Here is a 21,140-nt window from a genome sequence, read left to right on the forward strand (position 1 = left end):
TTAGGGATTTAAATTTTTCCAAGCAACAGGCTGAGCTATTAGGATCTAGGTTGTAACAGTGAAATTTGCTGCCAAAAAACCTTAAGGATTTCTGTGTTTAGAAACTGAAATTAAAAGTTTCTGGGTTATTATCAAATGGAAGGTTCTCTTTGTGTCTGAAAATATGTAAACAGATTGATGGATGAATTAGGGTTTGAACACAATCCTGAAAATTGGAAATTATTCATGATTCTTCTAAACTCAGTTTAAAAGTAGTTTTGCCATACAATGATGATATCAAACTGTCAGTCCCAGTGGCTCATTCAGTGGTTATGAAAGAAACCTATGACAGCATTCATTGCTATTAAATGCCTTACACCATAAGAAATATTTTTGGAAAATCTGTGGTGATTTAAAAGTACAGGTAACCCTCGTATAACACGGTAGTTAAGTTAGCATTAGCATTAGTAGAGGCATATGATGCAAGAAAGCAAGCTTATGCAGCATCAGCCAAAAAAGAAAAAAAAAAAGAAAAAACTATCCCATTTCACCTCTCCGTACGTTCGAAATACCTGTCCAGCTGAGCCAACAAGGGATGGAAGTCTGTTCCACCAACCAACTACCCGCTGGCTAAAGGAAATTTCCACACATCTATCCGACATCTGTCTTTCCTCAATTTAAATTTATACCCTCTCAGGTGATTATTCTGAGCAAGAGGTAGAATCTCATCAGCATTAGAATTAGTAGAGGCATTTGATGCAAGAAAGCAAGCTTATGCAGCATCAGCCAAAAAAAAAAAAAAAACCACTTCCACTTCACCCCTCTGTTCGTTCAAAATACCTGTCCAGCTGAGCCTTAAACTTATTTAGGCTATCAACTTCCACGACAAGGGATGGAAGTCTGTTCCACCAACCAACCACCCGCTGGCTAAAGGCAAATTTCTGCATGTCTATCCTACATCTGTCTTTCCTCAATTTGAATTTATGCCCTCTCAGGTGATTATTCTGAGCGAGAGGAAGAATCCCATCAGCATTGAGCATGCTCAAACCATTCAAGGCTTTATACACCTCTATCAGATGTGGTGCCTAGTCTCCAGACACTGTAATTTGCAAAACTTAAGCCTTTCTTCATAAGAGCACCCCTTTGTTCCATTCACTAATCTTGTTGCCCTTCTCTGTACTCGTTCCAGCAGCTCTACATCCTTCTTGAAATGAGGCCTCCAGACCTGTATACAGTACTCTAGGTGTGGCCTGACCATTGCTTTATACAAGGGAATAATCACCTCCTTATCCCTGCTAGAAAAATTCCTATATATCATTGAGAACTTCATATCTGCCTGCACAACCACCCCCAGGTCCCTTTCATTCTCTACCACTGTCAGTGTAGTACCACAGAGTTGATATGTTGCTCTGGGGTTGCTGTTTCCCATGTGTAGTACTTTACATTTGTCAATGTTAAATTTCATTTGCCACCTCTCAGCCCATCTGCTCAACCTTTCCAGATCCTGTTGCAGCAGCATAGTGTCAGTAGTGTCCTTGACAACCCTGCCTACCTTTGTATTGTCTGCAAACTTGGACATTAAGCTTGATATACCATCATCAATATCATTTATAAATACAGAAAACAATAATGGACCCAACACTGAGCCCTGAGGGACTCCACTAATAACATTAGTCCACGACGAGCAGTGTCCATTGATTACCACTCTCTGTCTTCTCCCCCTCAGCCACCCCTTTATCCACACCAGCAATTTGCCTCCAATGCCACACTGCTCCAATTTGTGCAGCAGTCTTCTATGTGCAACAGTATCAAAAGCCTTTCTAAGATCCAAGTATATAATATCGAAGTTATTCCCTGCATCCAGTTCCTTTGTGACTGCAACATAGTATCCAATCAAATTGGTCAGGCAAGACTTCCCCTTAACAAAACCATGCTGTGTCCGAGCTATAACTGAAGTCTTGTCTAAATGATCCTGCAGTGATTCTTTAACTAGTGCCTCCATTAATTTTCCTGGAACAGAAGTTAAACTCACAGGTCTATAATTACTTGTGTCAACCTTTGTGAATTGGGGTCACATTTGCACATCTCCAGTCTGTGGGTACCTCCCCTGAGTCCAAGGAAGCTCTCATAATTATGGCTAAGGGTTTGCTTACTTCCTCTGCTGCCTCCTTTAATATAACTGGATAGATCCCATCCACCCTTGGTGCCTTTCTTGTGTTTATCTTCAACAATTTCTCCTCCACTTTACTCTCAGTTATTACAAGTTTCTCTAGCTTACTGCTAGAGTTGAATACACCTCTGGCTTTCCCCTCGCTAAATAACTCCATGTGTGAATGTCGATGCAAAATATTCATATAGTTTGTTAGCTACCTGAGCAGGATCATCAACAGTTGACCCATCGATATCAAGTGGACCAATCTGATTCATCCCCTTCCTTCCAGAGTTTACATAAGTAAAGAACTCTTTGCTGTTTTTCTTTGCATCCCGTGCCAAAGATTTCTTGTAATCTGCCTTTGCCTGCCTAACCTCCTTGGTAACTTGGTTACAGATCAACTTGTATCTATCATAGGCTTCTGTGTCATGTGTTAATTTGTATGTATCCCATGCATGTTTCTTCTCTGCTGTATGCCTCATTAGTTCATCTGACATCCATTTAGGCCTAAACCTTGAACAATATTTCTTAGTTGGTATGTAAAGCCTAGTAGCTTCCAAGATAAGTTCTTTGAATGCTTCCCATTTTGCATTTGCTGTTGGTAACATCATCAGTTGGTCCCACTGTACAGAATTTAAATACTATCTCAGTCCATCGTAGTCGCCTTTATGAAAGCAATAACCCTTCCCTTTACCCCTAATGGTAGTTACCTCTTTGAGTAAATCCCACTTCAGCACACTGTGATCACTGCCACCTAGTGGTTCATTAACTGCAGATTCTTAATGCATGAAGAATCACTGCTGTTAATCAAATCAAGAGTATTCCTCCCTCTAGTTGGCTCCTGAACATGCTGATGTAGAAAACAATCATCCAATAAATCCACAAAAGCCTTGCTAGTGTGTGAGTGACCAGCCCCCAAATTCCAGTCAATATCTGGGAATTTAAAATCTCCCATTATAAGACTCTCTGATTTACTGGCCCACTCTATTTCCCTGTACAGTTTCTTATTATACTCATCAGAGTCATTAGGCCTATAGCACACTCCTACTCTCAATTTTGATCTCCCAATGCTTATGTCACACCAAACTGACTCGACACTGCACTGTCCAGCGATGTCCACTGGCTTCACTTCCTTGGATTTTATGTACTGTATTTCTTAACTAATAGCATAACCCCTCCTTCCTTCCTATCCAGTCTATCCTTTCTGTAGACGTTGTACTCCCCAAATTCCAGTTCTGCATTCCTTATATCTGTGTGACACCACGTCTCTGATATCCCAACAATATCTGCCTTTGATGTTTTGAGCAATACCTCAAATTCATCAAATTTATTTACTAAACTCCTAGCATTGGTGTACACGCAACTATACATGCACCTATTTCTATTCTTAGCTACCCTAACACAACCCATGTGTTTACTTGTACCGCAATGACTCCCAGCAGTCTGTGAAATATCCTGCATCTTGTTTTTCAGGCTTCTGCTCATTCCAATAGAAGCAGTGCAAGAATCTCTTTCACCTCTGCCAGTGGCTACTGTTAATCTATTCGTCTTTGTCTCCCCCCAAGCTAGCAGTTTTCCGACCCACCTAACACTGCCTTGATAGCATCAGCAAATATTCTTGCACCCTTTCTATTTAAGTGTATCACATCCCTGTAGAAGCAATCTCTCCTGTTAACAAGTACAGTCCAGGCTGAAAAAAATTCTACCCCTTGATCCTTGCACAATCTTTCCAGGGCCGAATTGATCGACAAGGCTCTCATCATATACTCCCTCCTATCGTGTCTGGGCAGAATTGCAGACACTTTCAAATTCAACCCTATTTCACGGCTTTTTTTCAACGGTGACCTGTACTTGTTTAGCAATTCTACCGGTTCCTATAAAATTTCCTATAAAAGTTCCTATAAAATCTCATGTAGCACGAAACTATGTTATACAGGACTAAGAATCAGTACAAAAAAAAGGGGGGTTACGTTCCAAGAGCTAACAAAAATACACCATTCTAGATTTTGTGTGTTTTCTGCTCTGTTTATAAAACATTAATCTGGCTTTATTCGCTTTTGCTTGATAGATCTTTGTAATTTCATTGTATGGAACTAAGCATTTTTGAACTTTAGCCTCCTTTCAATGGAAGAATCTGAATTCAAAAAATAAGATCATAATTGCTTGGCGAACTTTATGCCTCTCTGTATACTTTTTAGTGTAAAATTTGGAAGCTCAGAATTTTCATCTGCACTATCATCCTCTGAATTGATTTGATTTGCCACTGATGCCATTTCCGCTTCCAAATTCACTTCGCCAGCCTCTTTTTCTACCAGTAATTCTTGAACGTCTTCAGTAATCATATCTTTTTTTGTTTGTTTTTGTTTTAGGAGCATTGGCAACTAAAGCTATGTTGCTCCGTGTGTTCTGAGGTCGATTTTATATTTGTCTGGACGAAAATCCTGAGTTTCTGGGAGAAAAAAACCATGCTACCCTCCCCTGAGACCAACCAATTCAGCTACATTATGAAAACACCAAAAATTTCTCCTGTCATCGACTTGATTCAAACTTAGGTCTTTCCACCAGGTGTGGGTATTATGGCAATTCTACCAACTGTGCTACCCACGAGGGCTTCAGTAGTCATATCATCAAAACTTTCCCCTCCTACCAACTTAGCAAGCTCTACTATTGTATGGATTTCGTTTTCTGTCGGTTTGATCATATTTCCTGAATGAATTGACTCTGGCCATACGTTTTTCCAACACGCATTTAATGTTGATGGTTTTACTTCTTTGAGTGATAAAGCTATGATTTCGATACAGTTAACAATTGAAAAAATGTTTCCATGCCTCCATCACTTTAATTTTTCATCGATTCAATTCGAAATCATTTTGTTCTAAAATCCATTGCATCGATTTTCTGATGTAATGAGTTTCAAAGGTAGATGTAATGCCTTGATCTAATTAAAGAAGTTGTACTAGGTGGTAGGAACATTACTTCAACGTTTGGATGATTAAATCTTTTGTATGGCCTGGCATGTTATCCAATAGTAATAAAACTTTGAAATCTAGTTTTATCCACAAGTTCAATAGCACAGAACCTAACATGGGGATTTCCCAATAATTTTTTTTGCATAACGTTTAGCAAGCCAAAAGTGGGGAAAAGAAGCAATCAGTTCTTAAACATATCCTTACTTCAGTTTTCCTGAAGTTTTTCTTTGTGTTGTCTGTGTAGTTTCCTCAGATCCTTTGAAATTACAACATTTTTGCTATAGCTTTTCCAGCCTTCTTTCAGATGAAGCAAACTTCATTATAGGCTTCTCAGTGATATTTATGGTTTTAAAGATTTTGATTTCGTTACAAAATTGGGTTAGAGTTGGAGCCCTGATGCTATTCACAGAGTTGTAAATCGAAATTGATGTATTATTTTCTGATAGTCACAAAACAAATATGTTTACAAAACTGCTCGCATTACATTGTCATGTTTACTTTTGCAAGCGGTCTCAGTATAAGGAGTTATTATCAGCTGTTTTGTTGGACATAAACAGAGGTTTGGTTATATTTGGTCATGGACATATACATGAAAAAATGGAAATCAGGGCAAAGTATGAGGGATACTTCTGTACTAAAAGAAAGGTAGGTTTTCTTCCCGACCTCTTAAAACCTTTGTAGTTTAGAATTGCTGATGTAAACTAAATAGAGAAATGCAATTCAAGTCAAAGAAATCCTGATAAGCTAGCAAAGAACACTGTATAAGTGAGCACTTTAAAAATTAATTAGGAGAGAAAAACTATAAAACATTTGGATTTTTTGGATTTTATTTCCTTTTTTTACCTCTATTCAAACATGATACCAGTGATATTTAAGTTATTCAGAATCAGAAATAACTGTACTCAGTTAGGTAATAAATGTTCATTGTATTGAAAATTTTGTATTCTGTTCAGTTTTAGCCTTGAATCATATTTTATCTATTCAACTGCAATATTTGTTTTCTAGGAGGTTATGTTGGAGCTTGTCAGACAAATTTAACTTCTAATGCAGAAGGACTAAGCCTAGGTCATCTCACTGGATCATCTCCTACTGTTACTGAAGATGGCAGCATTATGATTCATTTCTCTGGGGGAAGCAGTTGTGAAGGACAAATGCAGTCTAGTACACGCATAATTCTTAAATGTTCAAATGTTCAGGTAGGATGTGATTAATACTAGCAGTGCATTTTGGGATGTTTGAAATTTAATATGAGGGTTATAGAAAAAGTACTGTTGATAGAAAACTGTTTATTTGCATATCTGATCGTTACATCTTGTATCCTTTCAGTATAATCTTGGCCATTCTGGATAATATTCCCCATGCATGTGTTATTGCTGCTGTAATTGCTACTATCATATTAGAAAGCCACCTGAAAAGTCATCTGCTCATGTGTAATATGTCCATAAATTGCATGTGTTCTCTGATTGTTTTGCTTGTTTAGCTGAATGAAAAACCAGAGAACCTTGCTATCCATGCTCAAGAACAACTAACTCAGTCGTAGTGGAAAAAAAAAACCCATAAATGTTTCATGGGTCATTGATGCAATTCAAACCACCTGATGTGGGGAAGAGAGTGATTATAACTGTTGTGATACCCATGCAAACGTGGCAAAAATTGTGAATGTGATTTGCAGACCGACCTTTAAGAGTTTGTATTTTGTAAGTTAAAAATGATAGCTGCCTTGTTGAATTATATATATATATATATATAGGTAACCCTCGTATAACACGGTAGTTAGGTTCCTATAAAATGCCGTGTTGTGTGAAACCATGTTATATAGGACTAAGAAAAAGTACAAAAAGGGGGGAAAAAAAAAAAAAAGTTCTGAAAGCTAACGTTTTGTTGGCGTTCTGAAAGCTAACAAAAATACACTATTTTGTTAACAGAAATACACTATTTCGTTAACAAAATGTTAACAAAAATACACCATTTTAGATTTCATGTATCTTCTACTCTCTTTAAAAAATCAGTAATCTGGTTTTGTTTTCTTTTGCTTGATAAATCTTTGCAAATTTCATCGTATGGAACTAAGCATTTTTTTTTTAAGCTCCCTTTTGAACTTTGTGTTCCTTTCATTCAAGAATCTACATTCATAAAATAAGATTCTAATTGCTCGGCTAATTTTTATGCCCTCCTGTATGCTTTCTAGTATAAAATTTGGTAGTTTAGAATTTTCATCTGTGCTATCATCCTCTAATTGATTTGGTTTTACCTCCAATGCCATTTCCACCAAATCCGCTTTGCCAGCCTCTTTTTCTACCCTTAATTCTTGAACATCTTCAGTAATCATATCTTTTTTCAATTTTTTTAGGAGCATAGGTGACTAAGGCCATATTACTCTGTGTCCATAAATTGCACGTGTCCTGAGGTCGATTTTCTGTTTTTCTGAATGAAGATCCCCTAGATTCCGGGAAAAAAACCACGCTACCTTCACCTGAGCCTAATTAACTCAGCCATGTTGTGAAAAAGACCCATAAAAATTCCTCCTGTCATTGACAGGATTCGAACTCAGGTCTTTTACATCCGGTGTGGTGGGGGGGCGCGATTCTAACAACTATGCTATCCACAAGGGTATCAGTAGTCATATCAAAACCTTTCCCTCCTACTGATGTAGCAAGCTCTACTATTGCACAGATTCCCTTTTCTGCCCGTTCGACCATATTTCCTGAATGAACTGACTCTGACCATACATTTTTCCACACACATTTAATATTGACAGTTTTACTTCTTTCAGCAATGAAGCTATGTTTCTGATACAGTCCACAATTGAGAAATATTTCCATGATCATGAGAACTAGCCAGAGTAAGCCCTTCTGGTGATTGTTTGATATCACTGATCTGTCTTCCTCTTGGTCTCCTGGGCTTATTGAATTCATTTTTATTTGAAAATCGTTTAGATAATATCTCTTTTCCCATTTCCCATCCTTTCTACATGCCCATGTACTGTCTTAAGTTTTCTTCACTTACCTTTGTTTCCATCTGTTAGTCCCATTTATTTTTTTTAATATTCACTAGGGAGCTTCACCCCCTTGCTCGCTGCACTCGCTTCTTTTGATAAAATAAAATAAAACACTTACAGAAGCTTTCGACACTGTTTGTCTCTTCCTGAGTTATGAATATATAAATACGCTACTTATGAAAATCAAGAATGGTACTGCATGGTCATGCTCTATGTTTATCTAGAACAATATAGTATCAATACAACAGAACAATATAGTATCATCCATATATGATACAATTTTTATATCTATACACTAAACTCTGTCAGAGCTTACATTGTTCTGTTAAATGCTCCATCACCCCTCCCTCACCCAAAGTTTTAAACCATTTTCCAACGCTTCTTTAATCCTCACTACAGATTTTTCATTTAGGTGGAAAATCTGTAGTGAGGATTTAAGGAATAAGAAGCATACACCCTTTAAAAGATTATCCTTGATGTGATATTTTAAGCATATTTCTAGATATCTTATGTTTTTTCAAGATAAAAAAAAAATCCAAAATATGGATTCTTACGTTCCCATGACATTTGTGTAATTTATCTTAGTGTAGGTATGTGTTTCTCCTATCATCTTCTCTAAGGTATTTGCATAGATTTTATATGGTATATTAAAGAAGGAAATTTCTCTTCAGTTTTCATGTTAACTTATTTTGTGCATTATTTATTTGTGCAATCTTCTGAAACTAGTCCTTGGAAAACTACTTTTGGTTATTGTAGCGCACCGCTATTTTGCATTTTGATTTCATCTAAGCCTGTGAATTTTCTACATTAGTAATAGAGATAGTATCCAAAATTTTCCCCAGTTCAATCTTTTCTTTGATGTCTTCAAATCCTTCATTTAGCAGATTATCAAAGTATTTACTTTATAATTCTAAAATACCATATTTCCCCATGTATAAGACACACCTTGATTTTGGGGCCCGAAATTTGAAAAAAAATGTATTACATAAAGTTATTGAACTCAAGTTTTATTCATCATAATATTCATACAACTCCTCATCACTGTCAAAACTCCCATCCATTAGCTTGTTTTTGTCATCAGACATCTGTGTCTGATGATGAATCACTGTCTTCATATATTGCCTCATCCTCAGTTCCATCTATGGCATTTGAAATGCCACACTTCTTAAATGACTTAACAACGATCCAATCTTGATATTATCCCAAGATCTTTTCACCCAGGTACAAACTTCTCCTATAGTTGGTTTCTTCACTCTTCCTGCTGGTGTCAAATTGTCCCCAGAAGACTTCATCCATTGGTTCCATTCGTCTCTCGTGGCAGCTTTGAAGGGTTTGTTAATGCTGACATCAAGTGGTTGGAGCTGGGATGTCAAGATATGACAGCAAGTTTTGTTTTTTGCTCTGCAGCAATCTTCTTTGTATTTTTTGTTATGTGTTCTCTGAACTGATCAAGCACCAATAGGGCAGGTTTGCATAAGAGCCCACCTGGTCTCCTGCTCCAAACTTTCTCAAACCAGATCTTCATCCCATCCTGATCCATCCAACCCTTGTCATGAACGTGGACAATCACTCCTCTAGGAGGCGCCTCCGTAGCCAGGTGGGAAGGAGCAGCAGTGCGTAGCATACGCTTCTTGATTAGACCGGGGTTTGAGCCCGTCACCACCAAAAACGGAGGATGCGGAAAGGTCAAGGGAATGACCACCGCATATTCCCGGAGCAATATGGCCTTAGTTGCTAATGCTCCTAAAAACCCAACAACAACAACAAAAAAAAAAACTCCTCTAGGAATGTCTTCTTTTGGCATTGTTTTACGTTTTAAAATCAGCATAGGAGGCAGCTTGGTTCCGTCGGCACAACAAGCTAGAACAACTGTATAATGGCTCTTTTCATGTCCACTTGTCTTCACAGTTACAGTTTTCACCCCCTTCTTATCAAGAGTTCCTGTTACTTGGTACATCAAATTGAAGGGGGACTTCGTCCATATTTGCAATCTGTCCCAACTCAAACTGATGTGTCTTCCGACATTGAATGACAAAACTATGAAATTCAAGGACCTTCTGTTCATAGCTTTCAGGCATCTTTTGGGCAATTCTGGTGCGTGTACACATGCTTAGTCCATTCCGTTTCATGAATCTGAAGCACCAATTGTGTCCTCCTTTGAAATCAGTAACTTCTTTTTCATCAGCAATTCTTCTTGCCTCATGCTGAACCATCTTTGTGGACACAGGAATTCCAATTGCCCTTTGCTCTTCAATTGCCTCTCTAAATTAGGCCATTTTGCTGACTTGCATCTCATGGCCTTCTGCCGTGGTGTTTTCAGTAGGGTTTCTTCTTCCCGTAGCCAGTCTCGGATTGTTTTCTCAGTTGAAGGAGGACCAAACTTATATTCAGCAGCACGATTTCCATTCACTTTTGCAAACTGGATCACTTTTAACTTGAATTCAGCACTGTACGAAAATCTTTTCTGAGCCATTTCTGGGCAGAATGGGGCAAAACGTAACCTAATATACCAGTAACAAGAGCGAAACAATGAGCGCAAAGACAACAAGTGCGAAAAAGCAGGAAATGCAAGTAAAAAAAAATCTACAACCACTAAGACACACCCAGTTTTTAGACCCCAAATTTTTCGAAAAAGAGTGTGTGTGTCTTATACATGGGGAAATACGGTATTCTTCTCTTCAAGTAAAATGAAGAAAAGAATATAACGTGGATAATTAATAAATATCATTAATGTGTGTATCATGCCCAAAGTCTGCTTAGCTGTTTTGTTACCTTTGTAGCTTATGCTTTCAGAGGGTGCAGAATTTATTAAAAAAAATAATTTCAATGAAACAGAATAAAATTTTTGCACTCGGAACCACTCTTATAAGGAACAACAGTCCTGCTTTATGTTCCTGGACAAGTTACAATTTCATACATACATTTTTTATTTTTCAAAATGTTATTTACAAATTTTTCACCCTGTGAAAACATGAGTTGCAGAAGCAGAAATAGTCTCAGTAAGCTTTCTGCACTTTAAATTCTTTCTAAAATAGGCTTCCTAATTCTTCAATTTCCATTTGCATAAATATTTTATTGAAGGAATATTGATATTTGAATTGGAATTTTAGTAGTACTCGGAACTTAACTGGAATAAAACCTTAATTTTTCTTTATTTAGAAAGAACCAGTTTTGCTTTCAAGAACTCCTGAATGTGAATATGTGTTTTATTTTGAAACACCAGTTGCTTGTCCTTTGAAGGTAAAAACTTTGTTAAATTGGATAAACATTTAATATATGCAAAAGTAGTATGAATGAAATGAATATTGATCAACAGGTTTTTTTTTTTGTGGCCTTAAGAGGTGTGTTATCTTAAAAAAAAAAAAAATTCTCATTTGTGATGACATTTATTCTTAAGAGTTATTTTAGTTTTTCAGTAATTGAATAGAATCCTCGCCCACTAGTATGAATGAAATGAATATTGATCAACAGGTTTTTTTTTTGTGCCCTTAAGAGGTGTGTTATCTTAAAAAAAAAAAAAAATTCTCATTTGTGATGACATTTATTCTTAAGAGTTGTTTTAGTTTTTCAGTAATTGAATAGAATCCTCGCCCACTAGCTGACCAGCCATTTCTACTGCAAAAGGAAATACAGTGGACTCTGCTTATTGTGTTCAGTTCGGGATACAAGAGCTTAATTGATAACAGTAACTGATAAAACAAGAATGCAGCTGTTTATTGATGCAGAGCAAATATGTACATAAAATAATGGAAGTGGACAGAAGAAAATATTAAAATCAAGCAATATAAAACAATTTAATTTGGTTGTCCATTAATTTTTGAAGAAAGTCATCAATAAAAATTAAACTGTCATAATGTTTCGGGAAATACATACAAACCATTAAAAACAAATAAATAAAATATTAAAATCAAGAATTAGAAAAGGGTAATGATAGGAGTACAGATACAGTACTTTGTTTCCCAGAGTAACAATACCGACAGCCATATGAACTGTATGGAACAACAGCAGTAACTGGATGCACAGTGTATCTAATTTCAAGTGCAAATTGGGATGTTACATAATCACTTCCACTGCACTTGCATAAACAACGATACAGCAAAGTGTTAATGTAAACTGAAGCACTCATTACAATAATGTTTTTTTTATATGTATTTGTATATGTCTGGTCAAGGCTTTATAAAAGTGATCATTATATGAACAATAACATGATCCATGATCACATTAAGTGGCATGCACTGTATTACATGCATTATAAATGCAAAGAAACAGTCACTAAACAGGATCCTGAGTAATAATCAGCCAAGTTTGCAAGCATTGCAAAACTTTGCTGACTGTCTAAGATCATTTACTTCAAATGCAATGTGGTCTGCCAGAACTCTTCAAGGAATTCAAACCCAGCAAGTATTTTATATTTGAAGAAAAGAGTGTAAAAAAATTTCTCTTTTAAACAGCTGCAAGTAGCTTTGGATACAAGCATTCAGCACAGTGAATCTTATAATATTGTGGATATTGAAATAGGTGAGAAAGCCATTGTTGCTACTACTGCAGGTAATGGACAGTATGGTTCGCCATTAAGATCTCTAAAAAGATAAGACAAAACAGGTAGTTCCCGACTTTGAGTTAATTCAGTCCTAGTGCACGTGCTTGTAAAGTGGGAATTTATTTCCCATAGACAGTGTTAAAAATAGGGGTTACGTTCTCAACAATGAAATTAGTTAGATAATTAGTTTATGTATAAACAATGATTGATTTATCCAAAGAAATGAAAATGTAGCCTGTAAAATCAAGCAAATTATAATAATAAAGAAATTATATGACTTACAAATGTTAAAGAATGTTTATTCTTCATCGATAAAATGCACACTCGTTGATCACTCATTATTGGCTTGGCACTCGCTGGTTTGTTGCACAAGGAGTCGTCATCTTCAGAAATGCTTAGAGTTGCTTGTTTCAAAGATAATCTTCTCTTTTCTTTATAAATTTCAGTAGCATGCATAGGCAATTTTTTAACCGAATGCACAAATTGCAACTAACATGATTTATGTGGAGTAACAAGTTTACGAAGCTTAAAAAAAAAAAAAAAAAAAAAGCAATGAAAAGAAGATTCTGAAAATTTGTTTTTTATACGATTGAAGATTTCAGTAAAGGGGAAACACATTTCACCATAATAATGTAAAAAACCACACAATTCCAGCTATCGGTATTTTCGCAAATGCAATAACACTGAGTAACTTATACTAACCATTTATAATTGCTTGCAGTAACAGAAAAGTCCAATAAACTGGAAAGTGCAAATTGTTTTTGTTGTTTTATGGTCGTGACCTCCAGAAATGTGCTTTAGAAAAATATTACAAAGGCATTCAAAATTGATTCTATAACAGAACATATGATAACGATGAAATTCTAGTGCATTTTAATGATTTGAATTGGTAACTAATACAATTTACAATATAAAAACGACTCTTTTAGAGAGTTATATAACAAAAATTTCAACTTCTGAGGTTGTGGAACGAATTGCCAAATTTTATTGTTATTGGGTTCACATTACGATATTTTCACGATACGATACGAGTGTGTCTGGAATGCTTTAATATCATAAAGCGGGGTACACTGTATTTTATAGCTACGTGCGTGGTTTGAAATGGTGTATTTACGAATGTTTAACATTCATTTTTTGCATTTAATGTTCATATTTTTGATTTTGTTGATACTTAAAAAAAAAAAAAAAAACTTAAACGAAAACTCGTAAAGCTGGAACTGCCTGTATATTCACTTGACATTAATGTCTTTTTTTTTTTTTTTTTTTTTTAAGGTGATGCGAAAACTTTAATAGTGAACCCTTAAAGGAAGGTTGCTTTTTATGAGTTGAGAAAGAAGAATGCTCTGTCTTTCCAAACAGAGCAAAACTTCTTCTGAAAGATACTTTTAACTTTTTCCTTAGATTTTACTCAAGTGAAGCAGTCTTTAACTACAGGTGTAGCAAGTGTGCTTGCAAAAAAAAGTATCTGTGAAACTTTGTTTGTAGAATACACCTAAGCCTTGCCATATGCAGAATTGCTATTCTTTCTTTGATTATTTATGGGAAAATTGTTTGAGACCATACATTGTCCATGATATCAGTCATTTTGTGATTGTAACATGTCTTTTGTGCCCCCTTGATATGGGCACCTGTGCGTGGTGAGAGGGGACCTCCCAGTGATGCTGCTGGTCTTCCAGATTAGCATCATTGGGACCTAACACCCATACCTTGGTTCCAGGGTTACATCGTTGAAATCCGGCGTGTGCAGCTATACGCCGCGACCCGTGGAATTCTGAAAGGGGGATCCTGGTGGTTAAGGGGTCCCAGCCTTAATACACCACTTTGGCCCCTTTTTCGACAAGACGGGTGGTCCCAGACCGGCCCAACTGGGATCAATCGGTGGGTGGTTCTTACTGCTAGGGTCAACTGCGTTCCAATAAGTCTCCCTCCCTTTGGTCCTGGGACGGGATCAAGGCTTATTGGAAACATGGGTATGATGCTCCTAAGCGAACTTGGCGTCCCATTTGTGTATGCAGTACCTGCTAGTTCACGAGTGGGCATCCCCTCGTAGGGCTCTGTGGTGGGTGAGACACTTAGGACATCGGAAATTTTTATCTTACTCCTATGAGTAATTTAAATCCTTCTTCTTTTGGGGCCCCAACAAGACCCCTCCCTAATCGATCATCAGATGAGAGTGACAACAATTCTGTTAAAAGAGCCAGAACTGAGGAGAAAACACCATCTGTGACACTTCTTTTCCTCATTCTCCATTCCACCGGAGAGCAGTCAGTTGGGAAAATGTCACCTTTCTGTATCCAGAAAGGATTAGAAGGGATGGCAGGTTTACCCAAATCCATAAAACAGCTGCGTTCTGGGGATATTTTAGTTGAAGCATCAAACACAAAGCATGCTGAAAAAATTGAGGGCCACATCTATAGGGGGAATACCCATCATCGTAACCCCTCACAAAACTCTGAACTCTTCAAGAGGTGTCATATCAGAGTGGGATCTTCTTCAAATTTCTGAAAAAGAGATCTGCTCTGAATTAAAAGAACAAGGAGTGACAGCTGTGAAGCGAATATCCATGCGAAAGGATGGGAATCTCGTCCCTACCCGAGTTCTCATCCTAACATTTAACACCCCACGGCCTCCAAGTTCCATCAAGGCAGGGTATTTAAACTGCCCAATGAGGATTTACGTTCTAAACCCATTGAGGTGTTTTAAATGTCAAAAGTACGGCCACTCACAAACAGCTTGTCGTGGTAACCCTGCCTGTGCTCGATGTGGTGCTAAAGATCACGAGAGCAAGTAATGTCTAGCTCCTAAGCCTAATTGTACTAACTGCCAAGGACCCTGCATACTAACTGCCAAGCACCCTGCATACTCTTGAACATGCCAGCGGTGGAAGGATGAAAAGGAGATTCAAAAATTAAAAACAGAGCTGAACATCTCCTACCCAGAGGCCAGAAAATGTATTCAACCAATAAATAGAGGGAAGCTTTCATATGCCCAGAAAGTTTCTGGTAAGAGTACCATCGGGACCCAAACTGATATGACTGTCCCCTCCAAGGGATTCTTTTACTCCTATTGCTTGCTATTTATTGAGTTAAATAAAGTCCACCCAAAAATCGCAGTCGGCTGCCACTCCAATATCGGTACCTCCCAGTGCTCCAGCATTATCAACAGCGAGCACTAAACTAACATCACAGAAAAGTGAACTGCCCACTTCAGGGCAAGAAATAACGGATATTGAAACCAAGGAAGTACACGATGAGTCAGTCGTGGAACTCTTTGCGGAGGAAGAAATGGACACAGGACAGCATCCATACTTCCCCAGGAAAGATAAATCCAAGACTGACAAAATTAAGCCCTCAGCACCTCGGAAGCTGCCTGATGGATGCACCAAGTCCAAATAATGGCTAAATTCCTACAGTGGAATTGTCTTGGATTCTGGCAAAATACTGATGACATCAAGGCACTCCTGCAAAAGCACAAACCAGCTTGCTTTTGCATACAGGAGACTTATTTAAAGGCAAATGATGACCCCCGCCATGCATAACATTACCATCATTCGTAAGGATAGAATTGTGGATGGTCCTGCTCATTGAGGAGTTGCAATCCTCATCGGCAACTAGATCCCATTTCAGCCTTTGCAGCTTACAACTAGCATTGAGGCTGTAGCAATTTGCCTTACGGTGAGGTTCTTATTAACTGTCTGCTCTGTTTATTTACCACCTGGGATTGACATCCCCCAGAAAGACCTTGATGATCTTATCATGCAATTGCCTTCCCCTTGTTTAATTCTTGGGAATTTTCAGTGGACATAAACACTCTGTGGGGTAGTGCTAACATCAATGGAAGGGGTCATAGAGCATATTCTCACTGACAATGACCTCTCCCTCCTAAATGTGGGAACAGACATCTTCTTCCACATGCCTACCTGTACATTCTCTGTCATTGATCTTTCTATCTGCTCTCCTTCCTTCACTTACTTGCGAGGTAGAAGAAAACCCATATGGAAACAATTACTTCCCCATGATAACCACCCTAACTAGTGGTAAACCGTGTTTGTCATTTAGTTTACCGCGGTGGAAGATTAATCAGGCTGACTGGAATGCCTTTCAACGTCTGGCAAATCTTGACATTGCTACAGTCAGTCAGGAGCCAATCAGTGATGCAGTCATATATGTCACAGAAATGATTGTACAAGCAGCTGCAATTGCAATCCCAAAATCATCCATCCGGTTCCCACTATTTCCCAAACCTTGGTGGAATTCAGAATGTACGGCAGCAAAAAAAGCACAAAACAAAGTCTGGGGGATATTCTGCCGATATCCCGTGACTGAAAATTTAATATCATTTAAACGTGCGCGTGCTTTTGATCGTTAAGTATGACATCAGAGCAAAAGGAAATCTTGGATTCGTTTTACATTGTCCATAACTCAGGCTACTAGCTCAAAAGTAGTATGGGATAAGATCCAGAAAATTAAGGGAAAATATCCATCATGCCCTTCAGTGATCCTCGAGCAGAACGGATGTCTAATTGCAGATCGAACTGCAGTTGCAAATACTCCAGGGGAAACATTTGCAATCGCTGCAATAACATCTTTTCCTGCAGAGTTTTTGGCCCTGAAAAAGAAAAGTGAGAAAAACCCACTAAACTTCTATTCAAATGGGCTTGAATCGTATATTAAGCCCTTTTCACAGGAAGAGTCAAATGCAGCACTCTTTCTCACGCATGCAAGTGCTGTGGGCCCCGATGACATCCACTATGAAATGTTAAAACACTTCTCACCACAATCTAAGGATCACCTTTTAATTTTGTTTAACAGGATTTTTATTAACAAACAATTTACGGATTCCTGGTGAAAGGCTATCGTTCTTGCTTTCCCAAAACCAGGAAAGGATCCTAGAAATCCAAGTAACTATCATCCTATCGCTCTGACAAGCTGTTTGTGCAAAGTCCTGGAAAGAATGGTTAATGCACGCCTTGTATGGTATTTGGAAATAAATGGTCAGCTTTCCAGGACTCAGTGCAGCTTCTGAAGAAATAGATCGACTTTGGATCATTTAATCCGATTGGAAACGTCCATTCATGATGCTTTTATTAAATCCGAGCATCTGGTAGCAGTTTTCTTTGATATTGAAAAAGCGTACGACACAGCCTGGCGATTTGGAATATTAAAAGACCTCTATAACTTTGGTCTTAGAGGTAATCTTCCTCTTTTTATTAAAAACTTTCGAATCGCCAATTTCAAGTCCATTTAGGATCCATCCTCTCGCGGGTGTTCTCTCAGGAAGAGGGAGTCCCACAAGGATCCGTTCTACGTGTCACGCTTTTCGCAATCAAAATAAACTCCATTGCAGAACAACTTCCACCCATGGTAAACAATATCCTCTATGTTGACAATTTTGCTATATTTTGTCATTCATGCAATATGAGAGTCATTGAAAGGCAACTGCAGAAAACCATTGATCATCTTACAACTTGGTCTTTGGCCATTGGTTAATGGGTTCAGATTTTCATCACAGAAGACTATGTACACTTCTTTGTTGCAAACGTAATCTTCATCCTGACCCAGAATTGAGGCTTGGGCAAAGCAACAACCCAGTTGTAGCAGAATTCAAATTCCTTGGACTTATTTTCGACAAGAAGCTGACATTTTTACAACATATTCGTCAGCTTAGGACAAGATGTGTTAAAGGGCTTATCATCCTTCGTGCCCTTTTGTCAACTTCGTGGGGTGCTGATCGTATTACCCTTCTTCGTCTTTATCAAGCACTTGTCCGTTCCAAACTCGATTATGGGTCTCAGGTTTATGGTTCTGCTAGAGATAGTGTACTTTGGTTAGATCCAATCCACCATCAGGCCATGTGGACAGCCACTGGAGCATTTCGCACATCTCCTGTCCAAAGCCTTTCCATTGAAGCTAATGAACCATCTCTAGATCTTCGACGTAAGCAGTTGTCCTTACAGTATGCCTTCAAATTGAAATCCCTGCCCTATCATCCCACGTGGCCATCTATTTTTGAGCCATGCTGGGAAAACCTCTACAACACCTGTCGGACTGCCAACAAACCTTTTGGTATTCGGATTCAAGGGCTGTTGAATGAACTAGACACGACTGTAGACAACGTTGCCCAGTCACCCAGGCAATTCCTTCCACCCTGGCATGCCTATTTTCCAACTTGTGACTTCTCCCTTAATATCTGGGAGAAGGCTACTATACCGCCATCTGTCTACCAGCAACTCTTTGCATCACATAGACAGCAGTATTCTGACTTTTTGCCAGTCTATACAGATGGCTCAAAGTTAGAATGTTATGTGGGATCTGCTGTTGTGTTCCCTCACGAAATGTTATCCAATAAGATCCCACAAGAAACTAGCATTTATACTGAAGAGTTGCGTGCAATAGAAACAGCCGTAGATCACATTAAAAAAATCGCAACTACCAGAGGTATATGATTTATTGTGATTCATTAAGCGTGTTACAGGCTCTTGTATCGGTGAGGTATAACCCTCATCCAATCCTGTCCAGAATCTGGCAGATTCTTTTTTCTCTCGTGGAATTAGAATTTAATATTCGCTTTTGCTGGATCCCAAGCCACATTGGGATCCGGGGAAATGAATTAGCTGATACCGCTGCCAAATCAGCCATTTCCCTGGATAATCATTGCCCGTCAGTCCCTTATACAGACTTACAGGCAAATAATACGCTCTAAATTATATTCCCAATGGCAAGATTCTTGGCACGGACAGGCCACAAATAAACTACATCACAAAGCCTGTAATTATGCAATGGCAGTCCAGTCTACGCACGGTTCGAAGAGAGGAAGTTGTTCTTGCTCGGCTCTGCATAGGTCATAGTCATCTAACACATTCCTATTTGCTGAGGGCGGATGATCCACCTGTGTGCGAGATGTGTAACATTATTTTAACCATCAGTCATATTTTTATAGAATGTCCTGTTTTTATAGAAGCACAACGCTTGTGTTTTACCACTTTTAATAATTTGACTGAACCACTTACACTCAGTCAGATAATAGGTGACAGAGACAATATGTCTGACCTTTTTTAACATTTTGCAATCTATTAATTTGTATACAAAGATCTAAGTTTTATACTTTATACCTTTTTTACATAATAGTTAATTGCTTGACATGGTAGCCTAGATTACCAAAATTTTTAGTAGCCTTTTAAATTTGACTTGGCGCATTATGGCCTTAGCTGCCAATGCACCATTAAAAATCAAATCAAAGTCTTTTGTGAAGTTTCATTCTGTGGATATGCTGACCATGCACATGAAAATCACCACAGAATACAATATATATATTGTTTTTTGTATGAATAATTATTTTTTTTTATTGTAAATTATATTATTAATTTTGCATTCACATTAAATACTTATGCTTTGTTTCTCTTGTAGGAAACTAGAGGAAATAACTGCATGGTGAATGACCTTGCTAATGGATATCAGTATGATCTGAGTCCTCTTAAGGCTGAATTTTATAGAATACCAGCTGGAGAATTTTATTATATGTTAAATGTGTGTGGAAAGCTAAATGGTTCACAGGTACCAGATGGCTGTAAAGATTTTGCTGTTTGCCAGTTAAAACACAACGATGATAAATTTGCTATTAATGCTGGTAAGGTCTGAATGTGACATACATATTGTTATAAATAGATATCATTTTTATAAAATAATGACCAGAATTTCAGCTTTATTTTTATTTTCAATATGGTTGCAATTCTGTTTTGCATGGTAGTGATATCCTGCCAGCCTTGTTATAGTATGGGGATAAAATTAGCCTAATGTAAGCTAAATGGTATTGTGCTTCACATGTATTTTTGCTATTAGAAATATTTTCTTTTAACCGCTTGAGTCTACCCCCTTTTCAGTTCCATTTCAGTAGGCTTTTAAATGTGATTTATACTTTTTTTTATCATTATGAGGAAAATAATTGTATTATGGTGTACAAAAATTTAAAGTGAAGTGAACATTACTGGCTTTTCTCATGTTGTTATGGTAAGTTTTTAAATTAAAATTTTATTTTTAAACTATTGCTTATGGCAAGAAGGCAAACAGTGTCATGTCCATAAATTTTCTTGGGGGGGGGGCCATATTTTTGCATGTTTACCTATTATATTTCATATGCATAAATGTTCTTGGGGCGGGATGCATAAACAGCAGCACTTATTACAATATTGAATAACTAATGGAATATTGGTACTGTACATGTTTGGACTCTAGGCTTGTAAAGTAAGTGCTTTCCAAGTGGCATATGCAGCATTTGTTTAATATATGAAATGCTGAATCTGATTTCGTGAATAATATGTATATTGACTTAACTATTGTAAACCACATATCCCAGTACAGTGTCTCAAAAAGATGTACACGCATTTTCATTATAAATATTTAATCACATATTTATTGTGGAACTTAAAATTTTTTTTTTTTATCTTTGGTAATATGTTTTGCTAATAAAAGTTGGTGTTAGTTGTTAAAACAAAGGCAAAATGAT

General features: G+C 37.5%; 1 protein-coding gene across 3 annotated transcripts in view; it reads left to right on the plus strand.

Annotated features, from left to right (window-relative positions):
• The window catches only part of Lerp (lysosomal enzyme receptor protein), a 441,548-nt gene that overhangs the window by 176,962 nt on the left and 243,446 nt on the right, over positions 1-21,140 (plus strand). For all 3 annotated transcript variants that reach the window (XM_090379899.1, XM_090379900.1, XM_090379901.1), the window contains exons 19-21: positions 6,106-6,296; positions 11,258-11,338; positions 20,045-20,264. In XM_090379899.1, coding sequence (XP_090236025.1) covers positions 6,106-6,296; positions 11,258-11,338; positions 20,045-20,264 — 492 coding nt within the window. The remainder of the gene's footprint in view (positions 1-6,105; positions 6,297-11,257; positions 11,339-20,044; positions 20,265-21,140) is intronic.

This window comes from Mastigoproctus giganteus, chromosome 8 (assembly GCF_048544385.1).
Source record: "Mastigoproctus giganteus isolate SK-2022 chromosome 8, ASM4854438v1, whole genome shotgun sequence".
Classification (NCBI taxonomy): domain Eukaryota; kingdom Metazoa; phylum Arthropoda; class Arachnida; order Uropygi; family Thelyphonidae; genus Mastigoproctus; species Mastigoproctus giganteus.